Source organism: Dipodomys merriami, unplaced genomic scaffold (genome assembly GCF_024711535.1).
Source record: "Dipodomys merriami isolate MVZ:Mamm:240054 unplaced genomic scaffold, mDipMer1.0.p SCAF_2, whole genome shotgun sequence".
Lineage (NCBI taxonomy): Eukaryota > Metazoa > Chordata > Mammalia > Rodentia > Heteromyidae > Dipodomys > Dipodomys merriami.
Genome location: NW_027203381.1, coordinates 12,255,609 through 12,277,780, shown reverse-complemented (window position 1 = coordinate 12,277,780; position 22,172 = coordinate 12,255,609). Strand labels below are relative to the sequence as shown.

Here is a 22,172-nt window from a genome sequence, read left to right as displayed (position 1 = left end):
ACTCTGGAACACAGAGTCTGGGGAACAGTGACATAATGACACTGCAGACAGCACCCCAGAGGCAACATCCTTATTCTTTCTTCCTTCCTTGTCACATCCAGACAACTGAGATGGGCTAGTTCACCTTTGCCACTAGCTGTAGGGTCATGAGGGTGAGTGGCCAGTGAGTGACAGACCTCTGTGTGTTCTCAAACAGGATAAAGTCTTTCATGCACAGAACTCCTATATTGTGTTCCCATACTGTGAAAAAGTGTATTTATTTTCTATTTTCTTACAAGTTATAGATGTTCAAAAGAAGACAATCTAAAAGGGTCATTTCACTTTTGAAACCAAGGAATTATGTAGGCTTTGGGGGGTGAGGTATGATAGTAAGATTGAGGCAGGATCTTTTTATATAGTCCAAACTGTCCTCATATTTATAATCCTCTTGCCTCAGCCTCCAAGTGCCTGGCTAACAAGCATGTGCTTGTTACTACCTCAGGTATAAAGAAGCTATTTACATACCTAGCAATTGGAAAAAGGTCTTTATTTCACTGAAGGGAGCTTAACACTCCATTGGTCCTACTGGGTACCAATCACCATTTTAGGTATGGAAGATACAACAACAAATGAAGCACCTGGAATTCTTGCCCTTAAATAGGTTACATTCTGGCCATGGTAGGCAAATAAAACACCCAGGAAACCTATACTTTTATTAGGTTCTGAGTGTTCTCTGCAGAAAATCAAAGCAGGGGAAGCAGAGAGGGAGGCCAACAGGGAAGAGAAGTGATGGGCTAAATAGGGTGATCCAGGAGGGCCCAGGATAACAAGGTGACATCTCCACTGAGGTCTGAAGGAAATAAAAAAACGAGCAGCATGGAGCTATCTAGAGAAGACTGTTGTAGGCAGAGATAGGAGAAGGTATAAAGGTCTGGTGGTAGCAGGAGCATAAAAGCGCCTGGGGTGGCAGGATCCCAGGGAGATGGGCTGAGGAAAAGGGGGAAGAGTCACCAACAGAGTGTGGAGCCCTAGACTCCCCTCGGCCTCCATGGTGATTCTGTGGCCACAACGATTTTATTCTGGATGAGACAGAAAGCTGCTTTGGAGAGGAAGACAAATTAGGAGATTCTGTTTGGAAAAACTTGATCTGACATCTGCTTTGGAAAGAAATAAAGGAATCGCATTCGTCTAGTAATATCACTTTTTAAACCCTCAAATGACATAAAGGATACTATGTATTTTATAACACACATTGAAGGCTTGGCACAGAATCTATGCAGTACATATGTACGCTCCCTTCACAGGGGTGTCAGTTTTTATTCAAGTGGCTAGAGGAAACATGGCGGGCCCCAGGGCCTTCCTTCGCAGGAGGAAAGCAACAGTAATTACATGTAATAAAATTAAAAACAAAACAAATGCCCATGTAATAAAATTAACATAAAACACATGCTGCTAATTACAGGTCTGCATGTGAGATCCCAGGTACCACAGGGCTATGATTTATTGAAACCAAGAACTCACTCTGGCTGCTGGGTATATTCCAAGGCACAGTTCCCCCCTCTCCCCGCCCTATACCCCCAAAAGTATCATCAAACAAAGCTATTGATACTTGTTAGTACTTTTTTTCCTCCTTCCTTCCTTCCTTCCTTCCTTCCTTCCTTCCTTCCTTCCTTCCTTCCTTTTCTTCCTTCCTTTTCTTCTTCCCTCCCTCCCTCCCACCCTCCCTCTCTTTCTTTTTCTTTCTTTCCTTCCTTCCTATCTTTCTTTCTTTCCTTCCTTCCTATCTTTCTTTCTTTCTTTCTTTCTTTCTTTCTTTCTTTCTTTCTTTCTTTCTTTCTTTCTTTCTTTCTTTCTTTCTCTCTTCCTTCCTTCCTTTCTTCCTTTCTTTTTTTTTTTTTTTGGTGCCAGTCCTGAGGCTTGAACTCATGGCCTGAGAACTGTCCCTGAGCTTTTGCTCAAGGTGAACACTCTACCATTTGAGCCATAGCTCCAGTTCTTGTTTCTTTGGTAGTTAAATGGAGATAGGAGTCTCAGAGACTTTTCTTTCCAGGCTGTCTTCAAACTATGATCCTCAGATCTCAGCCTCTTAAGTAGCTAGGATTATAGGCATGAGCCACTAGTGCCCAGCCTATGTCAACTTTGTTGTGACTACTTTGTTGTGCTACTGAGAAGAGAAACAACATTTTGAGAGGTTGAAGGAAAGCAAGGACCTTCTCTCTCACTAAAGGGTAGTGGCAGGAAGGTGGGTACTTTGATTGCCAGCTTGGGTGTGACAGACAGTAATAAGGAAGGCTTTAATAAGGACAGGGGGATGGGGGGATCATCAAAAAGGGATGTAAGTTTTTCCATGACATGTAAAATTTTCCCCTTCTCCCAGGCTCTTTTTGAAGCTTGGGCTTTGGAATCCACTAAGAAAAAAATCACACCAACTGAATAACTATTGCCTTTGACCTTGGCATATCAGTGACTTTATCTTCAAAGAGGATAAGATAGGCAGTGCCTAGCACCAAGAGATTCCCAGACGCTCATTTCCTTTCTCTATCTTACCCTCAGTTCTGAAGCACAAGTTACTTTCTTGTTTCCTTTTGACCTTTGGAACAATGATCACTCACATGAAGTTGTGGAAAGAGACTACAGTCTCGCCGAAGACCAGACACCCAGGGGAGGACAGTCGTTACCTGACATAGAGCGAGATGGGCACCATGGTGTTCAGCACAATGATGTAGCCCCAGAAATTCAGGAATCCCCGGTAGGAGGGCGTGGCATTTTCTCCATCATAGAGGTACCAAGAATAATTGCCAACTTGTGCTTCCCAGTAAGCATGGCCGATGGCAAGGCCAGCAGAAAGCAGGATGAGGACAACAAAAATCTAGAAGGCAGAAAACATTGAAACGGGTGAATTTCCACCCCATGCATTTCATAGATGCTCATGAACTTTATGCAGTACTTCCATGTTTGTGATTTAGTAGACTATAAAAACTATATATATATATGCATATATATATATTCCTGTTTTATATATACATATATATGCATATATATATGTATATATAAAACAGGAATATGTGTGCCAGGGATGAGTGGCTCATTCCTATAATCCCAGCTACCTAGGAGGTTGAGATATGAAGATCCTGGTTTGAAGTCAGCCTGGACAGAAAAATCCCCTCCCTGAGACTCTTATTGCCAATTAACCAGCAAAAAGCTAGAAGTGAAGGGATGGATCAAGTGGTAGAGTGCTAGCCTTGAATGAAAAAAGCTAAGGGAATGTCTAAGGTCCTAATTTCATGCCTCATTACTGGCACAATAAAATAAAACAAAGCGAAACAGTACTACAAGAATGCTTTAGGAGTCTATTTGTTATGAGTGATTGGTTTATAGTACATGTATAAAGCAAAGTTTTATTTTATTCCCCAAATTATCTTTCAAAAGAGAAGGTTCTGTCATATCCCTTTCAATTACTTTTGGTTTGAACAATACCAGAAGATATTCTACCCTGCCTGAAACAGTTTCAGACAATGCTGAATTGGGATTCTCACAGAAAATATTGCATGGAAATATTTTACTTCTTTGTTTTGATTTTTGAGACAGGGTCTTGTTACATAGCTCAAGCTGGCTTCAAACTCTCCATCTTTCTACCTTAGGATCCAGAAGCCTGAGATTACAGGCTTGGATTAAAAAAAATTTTTTTTAGAGCACAGAAATGTCATCCATATTTGCATAATTATTCCTGAAGCTACAATGTCATAAGGATGAGATGGCACAGTAAACAAGATTACTTAAGAAGCAAGACCAAGCTGGCGCTGGTGGCTCACGCCTGTAATCTTAGCTATTCAGGAAGCTGAGATCTGAGGATCACGGTTCAAAGCCAGCCCGGGCAGGAAAATCTGTGAGACTCTTATTTCCAATAAGCCGCCAGGAAAACGGAAGTGGCACTGTGGCTCAAGTGGTAGAGCACTCACCTTGAGCTGAAGAGCTGAGGGACAGTGCTCAGGCCCAGAGCTCAAGCCCCAGGAGGAAAGAAAGAAAGGAAGAAAGAAAGAAAGAAAGAAAGAAAGAAAGAAAGAAAGAAAGAAAGAAAGAAAGAAAGAAAGAAAGAAAGAAAGAAAGAAAGAAAGAAAGAAAGAAAGAAAGAAAGAAACAAAGAAAGAAAGGAAGGAAGGAAGGAAGGAAGGAAGGAAGGAAAGAAGGAAGGAAGGAAGGAGCAAGACCAAAAGAACTATGTTGTGAAATAGATGAGCATATATTTATGGGGCACATTCAAAAGTCAACTGTCCTACTGTTTTTGAGTATTTGGAGTAGGAATGAAATTTCTGGGACCTATTACATTTCTGGACACTGATTCTGAAAGTTCTATGTCTCAAAGCAAGTTGGCACGGAGAAGATGAGCCCTTTATAAGTGTTCTACACAAGACCATGACCTTGACCATGACCTTGACCATGGCCAGGAACATGACCATGCCAACTAAAGATGGAGGTGCCAAGTTCCAGCAAAATTTTCATGAAATCTGAGAGCAGGGGAAAAAGGAGCTGTTTCTTAAATGATTATATTACTTGAAGAGTTCTAAGTCCCTACGAATTTACATAATCAAACTGAACTAAATATTTGCAACCTAAGGATGTTGGAGAACTGCTTAATATTTGGGAGTCACCTGTGTGCAGACAAGACCTAACATGGAAGACCTGAGACTCCTCTCCTCAGGTCGGTCTGCTTGTCAGGTTGGCCTTTGGCTGGCAATTGGATGCTTCAGTTTGGGGAGAGCTTTTTATTTCTTATCTGATATGAATGGCCCACTGAACTTAAATATGTAAACAACATTATGTATGCTAACCACCTGCATTCCTTTAGGAAGTCTTAGAATGTTGGTGTCTGCCGGGCAGGTGGTACCAACATAACCAGTGCTAGGTAAGAGACTCTAATGAGCTTTTCTGGAAGATACACACATGGTCACAAGTCACTGCTGGGGGTGGGGTGGGGGAATTGGCTTGTAGGTGACTCCTTTGGGAAAGAACTCTTAGAGGCCTCTGTCTGATTTCTTCTGGACTTTGCCCTGTGCCTGGTATTTTTCTGATCTTGCTTTGTGTCCTTTTGCTGTAATAAGTCATCGCTATGAGCACAGCTATGTGCCAAATTCTGTGAGTCCTTCTTATCCAGCATCAAACTTAGACATGGTCTTGAGGCCCTCTTATATACCTTCTTTTTAGCCTTGTCTTGTGTTTGGAATATATGAAGTTATATTGTGTATGCTACACACCAAACAAGAAGAAGAAGCAGGAGAAGGAAATGTAGTTGAGGTTTGCATTTATGAAAAATACAATTACAGGAAACGAATCTACCTTATCCTTTGTTTGGGATCCTCAACCTGTTAAATAATATGCCCTGATTTTTTTTCCAGTGCTGGAGCTTGAACTCAAGGCTTGGGCATGCTCCTTTAGCATTTTTGCTCACTAGAGCCATGCTTCCTCTTTGGCTTTTCACTGACTAATTGGAGATAGGAGTCTCACAGGCTTTTCTGCTAGGCTGGCTGCAAACTGTAATCCTCAGATCTCAGCCTCCTGAGTACAGATGTGAGCCACTGGTACCTGGCTTTCTCTAATTTTTTAACCAGTTGTGCTCTAGACACCAAAGTACTTGGGACAGATAGTCCACATGTGTAATTTTTCTCTCACAGGGGTCTGTCCTACTAGAAGAATAGCATTTCTGAGCTCCTAGGCCAGAAGCACCCAATTATTGTTCTCCTCATCTAAAGACGTCAGATTTCTTTGCGCTAGGAAACCATAAGAAAATTAGAGCAGATGGCAGCAGTCTAACCCCTCATCTACTAAAATGGAACATAAATACCGTGTACACCATGTAGTTCATCAAGTAATCGATTTTAGTTCTTTTAAATCTGGTTTTTCCACTATTCTTCATTATCTTAGTGTCAGCACCTAAAAACAGAAAATCCAAAGTGATTCAACTGTTCAGTTCTTCCATGGTAGCACAAAACTTGCCACAGGCCAAACAGAATTGATGGGTATGGTTATGTATCAATACAACTTTACAGACAAAGGAAATCATGGTGATCAATAGTTGGGGAAATCAATTAGTAAGTATATGAATAAAATTATTCTTGGCTTTGATGGAAAAAGGACCCAAAAAAACTCCACAATTTTTTCTTTTAAATAAGTGCTCACAGAAGATCAATTTCCCCAGAAAGTCTCAAAAATACCTGCAAAAATGACCAAGCCATGGCAAATGTCAGTGTTCCTAATCACACAGCCTCGCAGCAGAATTTTATCAGCATCCAAGGGAAAACTTCTGTTTCTCCAAAACAATGTTCCCGTAAACTTATCCAGCCGGTTGTTGGGTTCTTCACATTCAATAAAGCCTTTTAGGAAACACAGGATTTAAGAATTTAGAAGATTTTTTTTCTGCTTTTAGCCAACAACTAAAGTAATCAAGTAAGTAAAATGTAAAAAGTCAGACATATTTTGGACAAACCATCAAATGTCGCCAAGTTATCTTCTCTTTGGAGGTACTGGTCTGTGATTTCCAGTGCCATTTTGAACTTCAAATTGGTTTCTCTAAAGGGAGGGGTGGGTGGAAGAGAATAAATGAGCACATGTTAGAGCTACAAGAACATGAAGGAAATGAAGAAAGTCACATTGGGAAAACCTGAAAGTGAAAGCTAACATTAGTTTCTTCTATTACTAATACTGATATTTTTCCAACACTAGGATTTTCACTCAGCGTCTCAACTTGCTAAGCAGTCTACTGCTGATTCTTGGATCTAACTTTGATTTTCTATTTGTTTTGTTGTTGTTGTTGTTTTGGTTGTTGTTGTTGCTTCTGGCTTCCTCCCCTAGCAGGTATCTAGAATACAATCTACCTATTTTAGGCTTCCCTTGCAGCTAGGATATAGGCATGGGCTCCTGTGCCCAGCTTCTCCTTATTGAGATGGAATCTCATGGATATTTTTGGTCTGGAACCTTGATCCTTCTAATTTCAGTCTCCAAGTAGCCAGGATTCCAGGTAGGAGTCACAGGTACCCACATTACCTATTTTTAAATCCTATTCACATGTAACTTTTTGGATTTTTTTTTGGTATAACTTGGGTTTGAACTCTAGGTTGTGCCTTTGCCTACCACTCCAGCCATGCCTCCTAGCCCCCTTGTATTTTTCAGATCTGTCATTTTTTTCCTGGGCACTGTCCCACTCCTTCCTCCCAAGTAACTGGGAGAAAAGGCATGCAATACCATGCCCAGCTTTTTGTTTTGTTTTTCACTGTGTGCATTCATTGTATGAAGGGGGTTTTACTCTGGTATTTCAGAGGTGCATCTACTGTGTTTTGCCCTGAATAACCCTCTAATCCTTTCTCTTTCTCCAGCTTTTTTTGTGTTGCTGTTTTTGGAGATAGAATCATGATAACTCTTTTATCTGGATCTTCCTTGAACCATAATCCTCCCATCTCTGCCTCCTGAGCAGCTAAAATTACAGGCACACACTATTACATCTGGCTGGCTCTCATCACAGAATTTTAGCTTGGAAGAGGTTTTGTTTTGTTTTTTCCCTAGAGTAAAATTCCAGACCCGGGAACTGCTGGCTTCCAAATCATTTGCTATTGTGACAGTCAGGAGAAAAGTGCCACATTCTTTCCCCTCATTAAACCAGCCTGTGTTCCAAACCACTGTTTAGAAAGAAAGAAAAAAGTAGCGTCTAATATTTCACCACTCTAAGATAACTCTATGCAACAAACTGAGCTTCTTTAGAGGGTAATGGGTCACATGTTGATGACAGACAGTTTGATTCAGGAATGAGGAGAGGGGGCTGCACCAATCCCAGTGAAAGGGAAGGAGTTGTGTGTGTATGCAGCAGGTGGAGACATGCCGTTGTCAGGGGAGGGGGCAAGGCCACCTTCGGGCATGCGCTCTGGGGTCAAGGCCGCCTTGGTACAGTAGGCAGGTGCCCCTAGGACTCCATTAGAATTTTTTATCTATTAGGAAGCTGACTGATCATGATCAACTCCACTGTTTGTTTGTTTTTTCTGCCAGGGTACATTAGGATTTCATCTTCATTAATCTACACCTTTGTAGACTCTCTCACTGGTAAGGTTAACAGCTCTTTGATGTCCAGATTGAGTTGTCACTTGACTATAGAGAAGGAGAGGCCAGCTGTTCAGTCATGCGACTTCAGCCCTTCATGAAGTAGTGGATGAATCCCTGGGGAACCAGGGGCACAAGGTCCCAACTGTCATTCCATGGGTGACCTTGGACAGACTGCTTCAACTTCTTGGGTCTCAGTTTCCTCACAGTAAATCACAAGTAGTAATAGTGTTCATCTCACAGGGCTGTTAAATGGGCTAAAACTGTCACCCTGGTAAGCACTCATTAATCCTATTGAAAACTGGTCAAAAATAAAACTATTCTCTTTTAAGTTGTAGAAGAATAGCCAAAACCAACAAAGGAAGAATTCATAATTGTCTAGTGCCAAAGACTTAAAAAAAAACCCTACTCTTTTCTCTGAAATAGTAATATGGACAGTCATGCTTATTGTCCTGGTCACTGCTCAGCAATGCTTTATTTGTGTGTATGCCAGTCTTAGAACTTGAACTCACCACTTCAAGCTCTCATTTAACCTTTTGACTGACAGCTGGTGCTGCTCCACTTGAGCCATACTACCATCTCTGGTTTTCTGGTCAATTGAAGATAAGGGTCACATGGATTTGTCTGCTGGGGCTGGCCTCCAATCTCAGCCCTCAGATCTCAGCTCCCTGAGTAGCTAGGATTATAGGAGTGAGCCACCAGTACAGCCATGTGGAGATAGAGGCCACTCCATGTGGGGTTGGTGGACCCCTACCAAGCGGCAGAGGCAAGGCCAGACCTCAGGCTTTCCTGGCTGGCACGCGCAAATCGTGAGGCAATGAATATGCCCCCAAGGACAGCTTTGTAAAAGGTCATCTTCAGTGTACTCACCCATCTAGTTCGGCCGTCTCCACATAGCACAGGCTGTTAGGTTCAGAGCTGGATAGCAGCAAGATGTCAGCCTGTTCAAAGCAAAAGACACAGGTGACACAGTAACCCCAGGGTGGAGGGAGTGAGGCTTGGGGTTGCAGGAAACAAGAATTAGGGGAGCAGGACTAGTTTACTTACTGGGATAAAATCGTTTTTTTTCAGACGGATGACATCACCGACTTGAATGTCTTTCCATTTGGTAACTTTGAACCTAAGGGTTAAAAATAATGATAGTTTTTTTTTTTAACTTTCAAGCAAGGGAATTATTATCAATGAACAATAATGAGCAATTATTAGTATTCATGTCTGGAGATTGAGTTCAGAGATTCTGGAAAATGCACAAATCTTGGGGACAAGTTTGCTAGAAGTTGTCCTTTAAATGCTGGACCCATATTCCATGGTCATGAGGATGTAATCATTCTCAGAAGGGTCAATGGTGATGTGAAGACTTCAGTGTCAGGAAATATTCCTGGGGGCCAGTATCAAGAAAGAGAAATCACTTCTGCTGAGGAATTGAGAAAGATAGCATGACATCCAGCAAAGCCTTAAAGGAAACTGCCAGATGAGCTGATAGCACCAGGTCCAGAGGTGCTGGTAACACAAAGTCCAGTTGGCAATGGCATATCATCCAGTTTGTATACAGCCTGGAGATCATGAAGGTGATCCAGTGTCTTGTGTAAGTTAAGAGACGCTTAGGAATTACAAAGTGAATACACTCGCAGACTTCGACCACCTAATAGAGAACACTCATTATGTTCTCTAAGCCCATCCATTCAAGACATCCTTGTAGCTCCACGACACATGGAAGGCCACAACGTACCTGCCATCCTTAATGACTTCACATAACCTGTTGTTGATTTCCTTGTCCATTTTGTGTCGAGCCTTTGAAAGGAAGACGAGAAAACTCATTTTAACCAACTCAATACATAGTGCATTAGTACCAGATTATAATAAGCTCAGAGCAGTGATAGACAATTGTATGAGACATTCTTACCACATCGTCCACCAGGTCTTTGATGGCAGTGATGCCCAGCACCAGAAGTAGGGGCACAAGTGTGGTGTACCATGCCAGGGTGGAGATTTGAGGAATTGCCTAAAGAAAGGAAAAGGTCTTACAGATATACCCATGGAGGTGTATCTAAGATTGCTAATGCTACGCTTTCCAATACCAATTTCTTCTACCATACAACTGCAGAGCATATAGGAAATGGCATGTAAGGATCTAGTCAGCCTCTTCCTGGCTCCATTCTCTTCCTGGTTCTACTCTATACCTCTTGGAACACAGCCAGGAGTTAGTCATCTTACTGTGGCCAACTGAATACCAAGGAAGTTTTGTAACATGCTACCTAAAAGAGAACTGCTCTGAATGTTTTGTGAAAATCATAATTAACGGAAGGGGATGTAGGAGGACGTGATCCTTAACTTTAAGGCATGGCAGATTGTCTGCACACAGTAGGTTGCCAGTGTTTCCTGGGGGCGGGGGGGGGGGTGGAGGTGGGGGAAGGGTTGTCCCATGTTGTAGGCAAAGATGGCAGCACTTGAAGAAGGTCACGGACTAGGCAAGGAAAGAGCTGGCCTGGAGGATGCTTTCTTTCCATCAAGGCAGATTTCCAACGTGGCTCCTGTAGCTTATTGAGGCCTGTAATCTGATAAGAGCTGTAACCTGATAAGATCTGAATATCAAGGTTTAAAGGCAGCATGAGAGGTATAGTCTTAGATTATCTTGTCTCCAGTTTATCAGTGAAAAGCCTGACGTGGAGCTGTGGCTCAGGTGACTAGAGTGTGAGCCTTGAACAACAAAAAAAAACAAGCGAGAGCAAGCACGCTTCCCAGTTTGAAAGAACAGCAATTAGGAGGATTGGGAGGTAAATTTAACAAGGATCTCTTGTAATCATTCTGTAAATCATCGGGCCACATCACTTAGGGTTATATGAAGTTAAGCTCCTGGATGCAGCCCTGTTAGTTCCATACAAAATGGTTTTGAGACCTTCAGCAAGTTACTTTACCTTAAGGTAGGCCTCTTCTCTGCAAAATGAGGTTATGCTGGCACTTAACTCTGGGAGATACAGGGATTAAGTGTGCATTATACAAGAAAATGCAAGGAAAGAGCTTAAGTCAATTACTTCATCTTGATGTGCATACTGCCCATAAGAGAAGGTAATTGGAGAACACAGAAAGTGGATCATTTCCCAAACTTTGTGAATAAGGTGGTCTCTCCTCGTTTCTTACAGAAGGAAGCCGTGTCCCCCAGAAGCACCTTATAACTCCCAGTGTGCGCCTTTGCACACAGCTGTTAGAACATCTGTCACCAGACAGCAGTACCACATTTTATTTATTTATTTATTTATTTATTTATTTATTTATTTGTCAGTCATGGGGCTTTAACTCTGGGCCTGGGCGCTGTCCTTCAGCTCTTCAGCTCAAGGTTAGCACTCTACCACTTGAGCCACAGCATCACTTCCAGTTTTCTGAGTGGTTTATTGGAGATAAGAGTCTCACAGACTTTTCCTTCCCCAGGCTGGCTTTGAACCTCAGTCCTTAGATCTCGGCCTGAGTAGCTAGGATTACAGGCATGAACCACCATCACTGGCCAATACTACATTTTAAAACTAAGTCTGAAGGCCTTGTGTTCCAAATCTGCTGAGCATCCGCTTCCCCCTAGCATCGCTTCTTCTCTTTTCTCTCCTCTCACTCCATGCATCCTCCATCCCCCTCCCCTGTGAGACACACAAGCTACCATTTTATCACCTTACTCAGCAGGACTGCTTTTCAAATCCAACCTTTGATGTAAAGAATCTGATAAAGTAGATGTTACGTAATTTATATGTCAGATGCCAAAGATCTGCTCTGAGCACTAACTGAAGTGCATAGAGTCCCTTTGATTATAGCAACTATCCTAACACACTTGAAAAGTGCATACAGTCACTTTGATTATAGCAACTATTCTAACACAGATGAAAAGTCTTGCTTTCCAGCTAAGTGAATTCTATACCACAATAACAAGAAAAATCAGCAAAGAGGAGGTCTATTCTAATGCAAAGCTACACCACAAAAAAAAACATGAGCTCTCTGACCAAAATATTAATGTCAGTAATATTCTTGGGGAAATTATATTTATTTAATAAAAATAAAGATAGATTTGCTTTGAGGATTCAAATAATTTTATAAAGTGAAGATTTTGGTTCTATTCACTTCAGGGATATCGTTTGGAACATATAATTATGGAATCAAATTTTGAAAAACAGAATTAATGTAGTATTGTTTTCTTGTTCAAATACTGACTGAGCTGATTCTGTAGATAAGGTACTGAGCTCCTCTGCAGAAATTCTTGATTTTAAACTAATTAAGAATAATTTCTAGCTGGGCACCGGTGGCTCTCGCCTGTAATCCTAGCTACTCAGGAGGCTGAGATCTGAGGATCGAGGTTCAAAGCCAGCCCGGGCAGGAAAGTCTGTGAGACTCTTATCTCCAATAAACCACTAGAAAACTGAAAGTGGCACTGTGGCTCAAGTGGTAGAGCGCTCACCTTGAGCTGAAGAGCGCAGGGACAGCACCCAGGCCTAGAGTTCAAGCCCCACGACCAACAAAAAAAATTTTTTTAATTTATGGGCTGGGAAGGTGGCTCAGTGGTAGAGCGCTTGCCTTGCATGCATGAGGCCCTGGGTTTGATTCCTCAGCACCACATAAGCAAAAAGAAAAAAAGCCGGAAGTGGCGCTGTGGCTCAAGTGGTAGAGCGCTAGCCTTGAGCTGAAGAGGTGAGGGACAGCACCTAGGCCCAGAGTTCAGGCCCCACGACCGGACCCCCCCCCCCAAATATATTTTTTTAATTAAAAAAAAATTCTTTTTTCTTTTCTTTTCTTTTTTCTTTTTTTTTTTTTTTTCTTAAGAAACCACTTCCAAGCTGGGTGTCAGTGGCTCATGCCTATAATCTCAGCTAAGATATGAAGCCAGCCTGGGAAGGAAAGTCCATGAAACTGTTACCAACAATTAACTACCAAAAAATTTAGAAGTAGAGCTGTGGCTCAACTGGCAAAGAAGCTCAGGGACAAGACCCAGGTCCTGAGTTCAAGCCCTAGGACTAGCACACAAACAAAAAAGAGAACATTTCCAAGACTGTCCACATCATGTGACCACAACTTCAATGATATTGACATATCATAACTCCCAGAAGATTTCAGATATCATTACCTGTAAGGTAAGTAGGACCAGGAAATAGAAATTGGCTGCTCTCTTAAACTGCTCAAATAAATTCATGGGTAGAAAGGTAAGTGCGTTGTATTTGTATGTTTTAATTGCATTACTCTGTTGGAAAAAATAAGAAAAACATTGTAAGTGATGCCAAACATCAAGTTTATATACTTGCAAAAATCACCATATTCTACAATTAACCCAGGGTTGTAATCCATCAGTCAGAAAAAGGATACTGAGATTTCTTTTATCCGTTTTGTTTTTTTTTTGCCAGTCTTGGAGCTCGAACTCAGGGCCTGGGCACTGTCCCTGAACTTCTTTTGCTCAAGGCTAGCACTCTACCACTTGAGCCACACCACTTCTGGCTTTTCTGTGTATGTGGTACTGAGGAATTGAACCCAGAGCTTCACACATGCTAGGCAAGCACTGTACCACTAAGCCACCTTCCCAGCCTCTTTCTTTATGCTTTTAATTGCAGTCAGGCTTGAATGACTTCTTATATCAGAGGAGAAACAAGACACCAAGAGTGGACAGTGACCTTCTGGAAATTGCTGTCAGATGTCTCGGTCAATTGCAGATGTCTGCACAGCCGAGCAGGAAAAGAGGCTCCTGTATAATTCAGTGTAGAACACACTCTTGGGTTCCCCCATAATGGGACTTTATTTGGACGTAGGATCTTCATGCTAGATGAGTGGAGTCCTGAGCTCCTAACTGAGGAAGGACCTGCGCATAGTCAGTCACACAGGGAGTTGGCCACTTGAAGGCAGAGGTAGGGATTGAAGTGATTTGTTTACAAGCTAAGCAAAGCTGGGAATTGTGGGTAACCACCAGAAGTTAGACAAGAACTCATTCTGACAATTTCCAGAAGAACCCAACCCTGCTAACATCTTGACTTTGAGCCCCTTAACTAGGAAATGATAAATTTATTGTGTCCTAAGTCACCCAATTGCAGTATTTTATTATAGCTAAAATAGATACAACCTTTGTGTCCACATTTAACAGGTGTTCTTTGTCGTATTTCAAAGGAAATAAGCAATTTTAGGTATATAGATGTTACATTCATTTTATTTTAAATGCATTTCCAACTTGTTGCTTTCAAACAGAGAGCTTCTGTGACCACATTTGATCATCTTTCCTAAAATACTTTCAAGAGAGCTCTGTACACCCACAGGGAACTGTTTTAATCTGGGTAAATCTGGTTTGTTTTATCTCCTGTCAATCCTACCCACCTTCAGGGTAGTTAAGTTTCAAGAAAGATGATGTTGTATAGAACCCATAGGGATTAGCAATACCCCAGGCTACAGGTTACTTGGAAGTAGTTGGTGCATGAATCTGACATGCATGACAGGGTCAGGAGAATGCTGAGCTTTTATAAAAACAATTCAGGAATTGACTTACCGCATATTTACTCTCCTTGATACAGAAGAACTTTGTGTTCATAAAATGGGGTTGTTCATGGAACTTCCGGTCATTTGCTTTGACTTGCCATGTGCAATCTTTAAAAGGGAACAAGACAGGGTCACTGCAAGAGGAATCTAATTGAAGTCATGAGTAAATCCTAATCCAGCATGACCCATGTCTGTATCAAAAGGGACAGTGTGGTGATGATAATATGAAGTTAGTTTGGGAGATAGCCATCGGCAAGCCACAGACAGAGGACTGGGTGGATCCTGTTCTCACAGCGTTCGGAGGGAACCAAGCCTACGGACTGACACCTTGATCTTGAACTTCAGGCCTCCAGAACTATGAGAAAATCAATTTCTGTTGTTTAAACCACTGTTAGCAGCCCTATCAAAATAAGAGTCCTGTGTGACTTGATCAACTGTTCCACTGAAATTCTAAAACAAACAAACAATTTTACCTCTAAACATAGCCCCTATGAAAATACCAGAGATCCACAAGGTGATAGCCAAATTATTTTTTTGTCAATCTCATCGATATGGTTGGTAATATTTCCACTGTATGAAATGTTCAGCACTTTGAAGTTCTGTCTTAGGTCATCGCTGGGCCTGCCTTTTCCTGGTGACCAATGCTGGTCGTCTTTCCAAGTTCAGTTCATGAACTTTCTCCAAGTTCAGCTTAATACACATTAGGCTACCCAGTGGCTCAGTCCTTTCTACGGCAATGTCTAAAGCTCAGGGAACTTAGAAGACCAACATCAAACTTAGAAAGTTCAATATTTTTTTTTCGAACTTTCCCCACCACACTATTCTTGCTAATCTGCTTCTTCCTGAGTGGTCTCCCCAACAGTCTTTTGAAGAGGTCTTCACCCAGGTTTTTTGTTGTTGTTTGGTGTGTGTGTGTGTGTGTGTGTGTGTGTGTGTGTGTGTGTGTGTGTGTGTGTGTGTGTGTGTGTGTGTGTGTGTGTGTGTGTGTGTGTGTGTGTGTGTGTGTGTGTGTGTGTGTGTGTGTGTGTGTGTGTGTGTGTGTGTGTGTGTGTGTGTGTGTGTGTGTGTGTGTGTGTGTATGAGAGACAAAGAGAGAGAGAGAGAGTGTGTGAGTCAGAGAGAGAGAGTGCGAGAGAGAGAGAGAGAATAGTAGGGCTTGAACTCAGGAGCTTATGTTCTCACTTGGCTTTTTCATTCAAGGCTGATGCACTACCACTTGAGCCACACCTCTAGTTCCTGCTTTTTGTTGGTTAATTGTACATAAGAGTTTCACGGTCTTTTCTGCCAGGCTAGCTTTGAATCTCGATCCTCAGATTTCAGCCTCCTGAGTAGCTAGGATTACAGGTGTGAGCCACCAGCACATGGCTTCCTCTCCTGTTTTAATGGTTCTTAACTCTGCTGAGATCTCTCATATGCACCTCCCTGTTCACAAAGCGCAGCGCCTTTCCTTCCACTCAGTAGCCAGCTCCTCACTTTGCCTGTCATCTTGTGTAGAAGTTCTTCGTACCAACTCCACTCCGGAGCCTGGTGCCACTGGTTTCTCCCTGCCTTTGCCACATGCATGCAGGTCCGCAGGTACCCGGACGGGGATGGCTTAGGTTCTTCTGAATCCCTCTGGAATCCTCCATAGTTATCATAACTATGCTTTCCCCATAGCCCCAAATAGCTTCCATGTGCCTGAGAAAGGGACAGCTGCACAGGGCGGGGCCCAGTGGCAAGCTTCACAGGTAACTGTTATTTCCTTGTGGTTATAGCCAAAGATCTGTACAGGCTTCAAGAGAAGAGCCTAGCTTTCTCTGAAGTTGTTGTAGACTAATGACCCTCTCCCCTGGTGGCCAGGCTAGGTCCAGCATATCCTTTAAAGCTCATGTTGGGGGCTGGGAAGATGGCTCAGTGGTAGAGTGCTTGCCTTGCATGCAAGAAGCCCTGGGTTCGATTCCTCAGCACCACATAAGCAGAAAAAGAAAAAAGCCAGAAGTGGTGCTGTGGCTCAAGTGGTAGAGTGCTAGCCTTGAGCTGAAGAGCTGAGGGACAGCGCCCAGGCCCAGAGTTCAGGCCCCACAACCAGACACCCCCCCCCCCCCCCGCCGCCAAAAAAAAAGCTCATGTTGGTTGGGCAATAGCCTATCTGGTGGTGGATGCAAAGTCCATGGTCTCTGGGTGCATGTGGGCACACCAGTCACGTCAGCTCTTCTGCCAAACTGGACTAAGCTGCTCCAACCAGTGGCATTCCCTATGGATGTGATGAACAGCCCAGTACAATACTCACACACAGCTGCCTGGACAGCTCTGCTTGTGCCTACGGGTCCTCCAACTCCCCATTTCCAGGACAGTCACCTTGACCCAACCCCTACAACAGAGCAGTTTTGATCCTTTTCAGATCTCTGTGATCTATCCTTTACTAATCCACTGATAATGTGCACAGCTTTAGCCTTTCCTCTGTTGGCTGCCCCGGCACCATGAGACAGCCTGAGTGTGGGGTGAGGCCCACTCACGCCCTGAGGATGGACAGAAATGCACTCGTCCTCTCTCACACATTCTCTCCATCCTAGCCAGATGAGTCACAGAGACAGTAATGGTCACTGTTGTCCACATCGTGGCTCTGGACGCCAGGTCTTCCTCCCTCCTGAGACAGCTTCCTGCAGGAGACTGGAGAGCAACAAGCGCATCCTGACCTCCCCTACACATCCTCCATATATAGGATTTACACCCCAAATCATGAATTCGGATTTGATCGCTTCCTGTCTCAATGGGTGATCTATCTGTGGAGCCCAGCAGCGAATGGGAATTTAGGATCTTCCACCAGGCCATATCCACTGGGAAACAGAAGCTCCCTCCTCTGTTTTGTCCACTCACCTCCTCTTGTTCGCTCTACAGCTAACATGTTAGTGCTTACTATGTTCCAGGCAGCATGACAAGAAGTTAACCTTACCACCTCAACTATACAGATAAGGAAACTGAGGCACAGGCAGGGTGAGCAAGCTGACTAGCTCCAAGTGCAGCTGGCTCTCTAGCACAGTCCAGACCTTCTCACCATGGTAAGTACCATACTGCCTGCAAGCACGGACTTAGGATGACCACTAATAGGGACAAGACCAACCCCTCTCCACTGCTGTCCCACCATGCAGCTGTGCCTGGATTCCTGACAGGAAGGCACAGCCATGTGGCTGCCCTAAAAGTTCAACACAAAGTTAGCATCTGTTTGTAGTGAAAGCTAAGAAAACACCATTAGGTATTAGGTTAAAGATACATGTAGATCAATTTCCCCAAGTGACATGCAGGTGGATGTATTGTGTCACTGTTTTTTTGTTGTTGTTCTTGTTTCTTTTCTTTTTGGCCAGTCCTGGAGCTTGAACTCAGAGCCTGAACACTGTCCTTGAGCTTCTTTTGCTCAAGGCTGGCAACTCTACCACTTCCAGGTTTTTCTGTTTATATGGTAATGAGGAATTGAACCCAGGTCTCATGCAAGCTAGGCAAGTACTCTACCCAGCCCTTTTGTTTTGTTTTTCTGTGTGCCAGTACTGGGGCTTGAACTCAGGGTCTGGGCATTATCCTTTAACTTTTTTGTTCAAGGCTGGCACTATCTACTCCATCTACTTCTGGCTTTTTGGTGGTTAATTGGAGATAAGAGTTTCATGGATCTTTCTGCCTGGGTTGGCTTTGAACCTCAATCCCTAGATCTCAGCTTCCTGAGTAGCTAGGACTACAGGCATAAGCCATCCCTGCCCAGCTATTTGTATGTGTGTGGTTTTATTTTTAAGACAGTGTAGCCCAGATTGGTCTCAAAGTCATAATCTTCCCATCTCAGCCCCAAAGGCTAGATTATAGCAATATGTCATCATAACTGGCTGCATGCACTTCTAGTGGTTTATCTGAATTCACAGATGACTTATGACACCTCCCAGTCACTAGTCCTCTAGAAGATACTAGAAAACTCTCCCAAATTTCAGGAAGGCTAAGAAGAAAAATACCCAAGATTCCTGGAGAAGAAATAAAAGGCCAATGATAAGGGTTAAAAGATCAGTCTTAGAAATACTAAGGGTAGGGGGTGGAGTGGAGCATGGTGGTATGGGCCTGTAATTCTAGCACAAAGGAGGTAGAAACGGAAGATTTTGAGTTTGAAGCCAGCCAGAGCTACATAGTTAGACACTATTTCAAAAAAGAAAGAAAGAAAGAAAGAAAGAAAGAAAGAAAGAAAGAAAGAAAGAAAGAAAGAAAGAACCAATAAACAAAACCAGAAATATCCAGAATGAAAGACCATGTCATCCTGTTAATAACAAGCTTTCCCACCCTTCCTTTAGTCCCTGCCTGTGGCTCATTAAATTTCTTCATAAGAAAGCCCCTGGATCCAGTTCCACCCCCTTATCCCAGACATCTTCATGAGGAAGCTTCATACAGAGGTGGGTGCTGACCTCAAGTAGGAGCCAGTAAGGACCTAACCAGAAATGACCTCGGTGTCTTAATTTTACATATTTGATAACACCTCTGGGGGAAGCTTGAAAAAATACCTTATCTGTGAAAACCACAACAACAGTTCTACTTAATTTCAGAATCCTGATTGTAGTCAAGTAGTCAATAGCCTTAGTTCCAGGTGGGGCTCCTGAGTTTGCCCCACTGAGACAAGTCAGAGGTCAAGTCTTCTGATTCTTGCATGAGATTTGAGTTAATTATCTGAATAGCACGCCCCGCAGAGACCATTAAACATGTGGAAATGGTCTTCTGTGGTCAAAAACACTTGCAAAACATATCTGATTCCTCTCTCAGACCTGACAGTACGTTAAAAGATCTCAGAAGTTCTGGTGTAAAAAAAGAAATATTTAATCTGGCTTTTTCAAAATATAATCACAGGCATATTTATTAAAAAAAACAATCACAGAACATTTATTACTAAGAACATTATTATTATTATTAAAGCATGCTCCATTAATGTGCATGTTTGGGGCAAGGATAACAAAAGAGCACTTGAAGATATTCAACTTTTTGATCTAATATGTAGTGAGGGTTAACTTATCTTACAGAACTTTCTGGGACACTTGGATCACAAGGTTAATGAATAGAAAAAGAAAGCAGCCTATTCTCTCTCTCTCTCTCTCTCTCTCTCTCTCTCTCTCTCTCTCTCTCTCTCTCTCTCTCTCTCTCTCTCTCTCTTTTGGTAAGTTGTGGGGTTTGAACTCTGGGCCTGAGCGCTGTCCCTGAGCTCTTTAGCTCAAGGCTAGTGCTCTACCACTTGAGCCACAGCACCACTTCCTGTTTTCTGGTGGTTAATTGGAGGTAAGTTTGTCATAGACTTTCCTGCCTGGGCTGGCTTTGAACTCCGATCCTCAGATCTCAGCCTCCTGAGTAGCTAGGATTACAGGCGTGAGCCACTGGCACCCAGTAGCTTATCCCATTTGGAATGGAAATATTAACAAAGAAAATAGATATAAATTCTCAACACAAAACAACCTTTACAAAGCTGGAAAGATAACTAACCAAGGTTGAGCCAATACAATCATGAAGAAACATGGGCAGAGATGCAATTACCATCAGCCACATGTGACTCCAGGGGATCTTGTAGTCTGGCAAATGCTTGTGTTGTCAAATCACCTAAACACTGTTCCACAATGCCCAGACTGCCCCCAGTTACCAATTCCTCTGCTTACTGCCATCCGGTAAAAGAAGGCATCTTAGTTGTGCCACCATCCTCTCTCTGCTGGCTTTGAGTCCCCAGCAAGCAAAAACCTGTATCAGTACAAATCCCAGTAAACCAGAGGAACTGAAAGATCAAAAGCTTCACCTACTAGCAAGAAAAAAAAAAAAAACCCAGGAGAGAAATAGGTACAGAACTAGAGTAGCATTCATTTAAAGTGAAATTCCAATTAATGGCTTTTCCAGAGGTTAAAAAAAGAAAAAAAAAAGAACCACTCAAGTTCAAAGAGTAGTGCAATTCTTCATGGAGGTACCGATTTCTATCTCACAATAACTAAATAACTGCCAAGAATAACGACTCTGATGGCATGCTGGATTGAGAAGATAGCTTCTGTGGACAGCAATTCAGCTGTAACTCAAAATTTAAAACACACACACACACATGGACTATGTAATCCCTCTTCTAGACATTATTTCCACTTCCACTCTACCCAGACAAGAGAGAAGTGGTGTAGTCCAGGGCTATTCAAATGCAGTCGAGCTTATCAGAAAGATTAGAAACAAACAAAATGCCTACCAGGGGCAGCTGGTTAAACATTCACACAAGAAAACCCTGAGCAGTCAGGAGGGAGAAAATGAAATGGCTCCATATGGACAATCAGGAAATTCTCCACAGCACTTGGTCAAGTGACAAAGGCAAAAGGGTGGCACACAGAGTCAAAGACACAGTGTGAACCCCTGTGCACAGATGCCTGTGATCATGTGCACATGCACGTGTCGTAGGTACATAGGGCTGGGGTTTCAAGTATCAGCTCATGTGCAATGGTATGCTCTATAGCTCTAGAAGGACCTATCAGAAACTGGGAAGAATACCTTCTTTCTGGAATAGAAAAAAAAAATGGCTGGTTAGGGGATAAAAGAGACCTGTAGCCATTTGTTTGTTTGTTTGTTTGTTTAGTGTAGTACTGGGACTTGAGCTCAGCGACTGGGTGCTATCCCTTAGCTTTTTTTGTTCAAGGCCAGCGCTGGTGTGAGGACTTCAGGACTACATTTTTCATTTCAGGTTGTGTCATAAATGGCATTAGTGGACAAACCACCTTCATACAAGAGGATGCAGCTTCATCGCCTCCCGTCTCATTACTAACAGTGCTCAGTTCAGCATCCCTCTTCCTCCCCTTTTACGTGTTATAAGCCGCCAGTCACACTGACAACCTGCAAAAGTTGCAGAAACAGAAAATAAGGACCCAGAGTGACATTTCCCCATGTGGTAGGCGCCAACATTAGAAAATGCACCTAATTTAATAGACTAGTCCCTCGATATAGTTCATGGATTTCCTAGATCTCCATTTTTCAGTGGACCAATTTTATCTATGTTTTGGTTCCAAATACAAAATTAATTTATAGATGCTCCAGAGATCCAAAACTTTGGTTTTAGATTCTTTATGGTGATGTCACACTGTCAACAAGTGTCTGAGCATGCTGGTATCACTGAGGCCACATCCTGTTGGACACTCAGACAGGAGAGAATGTCCTTTCTCTGTCCTGATGTGCTTGTGGTGATAGCTTAAAATCCTCCCTTTTAAGCACCTCATCTTAAAAATGTCTGCCATTTTGATTCTGAACAGAATTCTGAACAAAGCTCAATTGGAAGAAACTTTTAGAGTCTGGAAATTATTGAGATCTAATAGGAATAACTACAGGTCTTTGGAAGCAGACACTGGTGGAGCACTGTGCTGTCTTTGAGCGTCAGATGAGGGTCTGCTGCTGGGAGAGGCTATGCAAAAGCTCAGATACTTCAGAGGAAGGAGCAGGAGGAAAATGATGGCTGATAAAAGGTTCAGAGGAGTTGGCATCTAGGTTAGCTTTCATCTTGAAGAAAAATCAGTACGTTGCTGGTAGAAACCAACAGAATAGGAGGATGTGACAATTGATAACAGGGTTCTAGAGCCTTGGCAATGGGAAGTGGAGATAGCATTTATGCAGAAAGCAAGACAGCA

At 42.7% G+C, this 22,172-nt stretch overlaps 1 protein-coding gene across 2 annotated transcripts in view; it reads right to left on the bottom strand.

Moving 5' to 3' along the window:
- Atp8b1 (ATPase phospholipid transporting 8B1) overlaps positions 1-22,172 on the bottom strand; it is a 107,543-nt gene that overhangs the window by 32,656 nt on the left and 52,715 nt on the right. For both annotated transcript variants that reach the window (XM_070029058.1, XM_070029059.1), the window contains exons 3-12: positions 14,558-14,655; positions 13,160-13,273; positions 9,965-10,063; positions 9,791-9,852; positions 9,109-9,181; positions 8,932-9,002; positions 6,461-6,543; positions 6,189-6,347; positions 5,819-5,907; positions 2,658-2,848 (exon numbers count right to left, since the gene is read on the bottom strand). In XM_070029058.1, the coding sequence (XP_069885159.1) occupies positions 2,658-2,848; positions 5,819-5,907; positions 6,189-6,347; positions 6,461-6,543; positions 8,932-9,002; positions 9,109-9,181; positions 9,791-9,852; positions 9,965-10,063; positions 13,160-13,273; positions 14,558-14,655 (1,039 nt within the window). The remainder of the gene's footprint in view (positions 1-2,657; positions 2,849-5,818; positions 5,908-6,188; positions 6,348-6,460; positions 6,544-8,931; positions 9,003-9,108; positions 9,182-9,790; positions 9,853-9,964; positions 10,064-13,159; positions 13,274-14,557; positions 14,656-22,172) is intronic.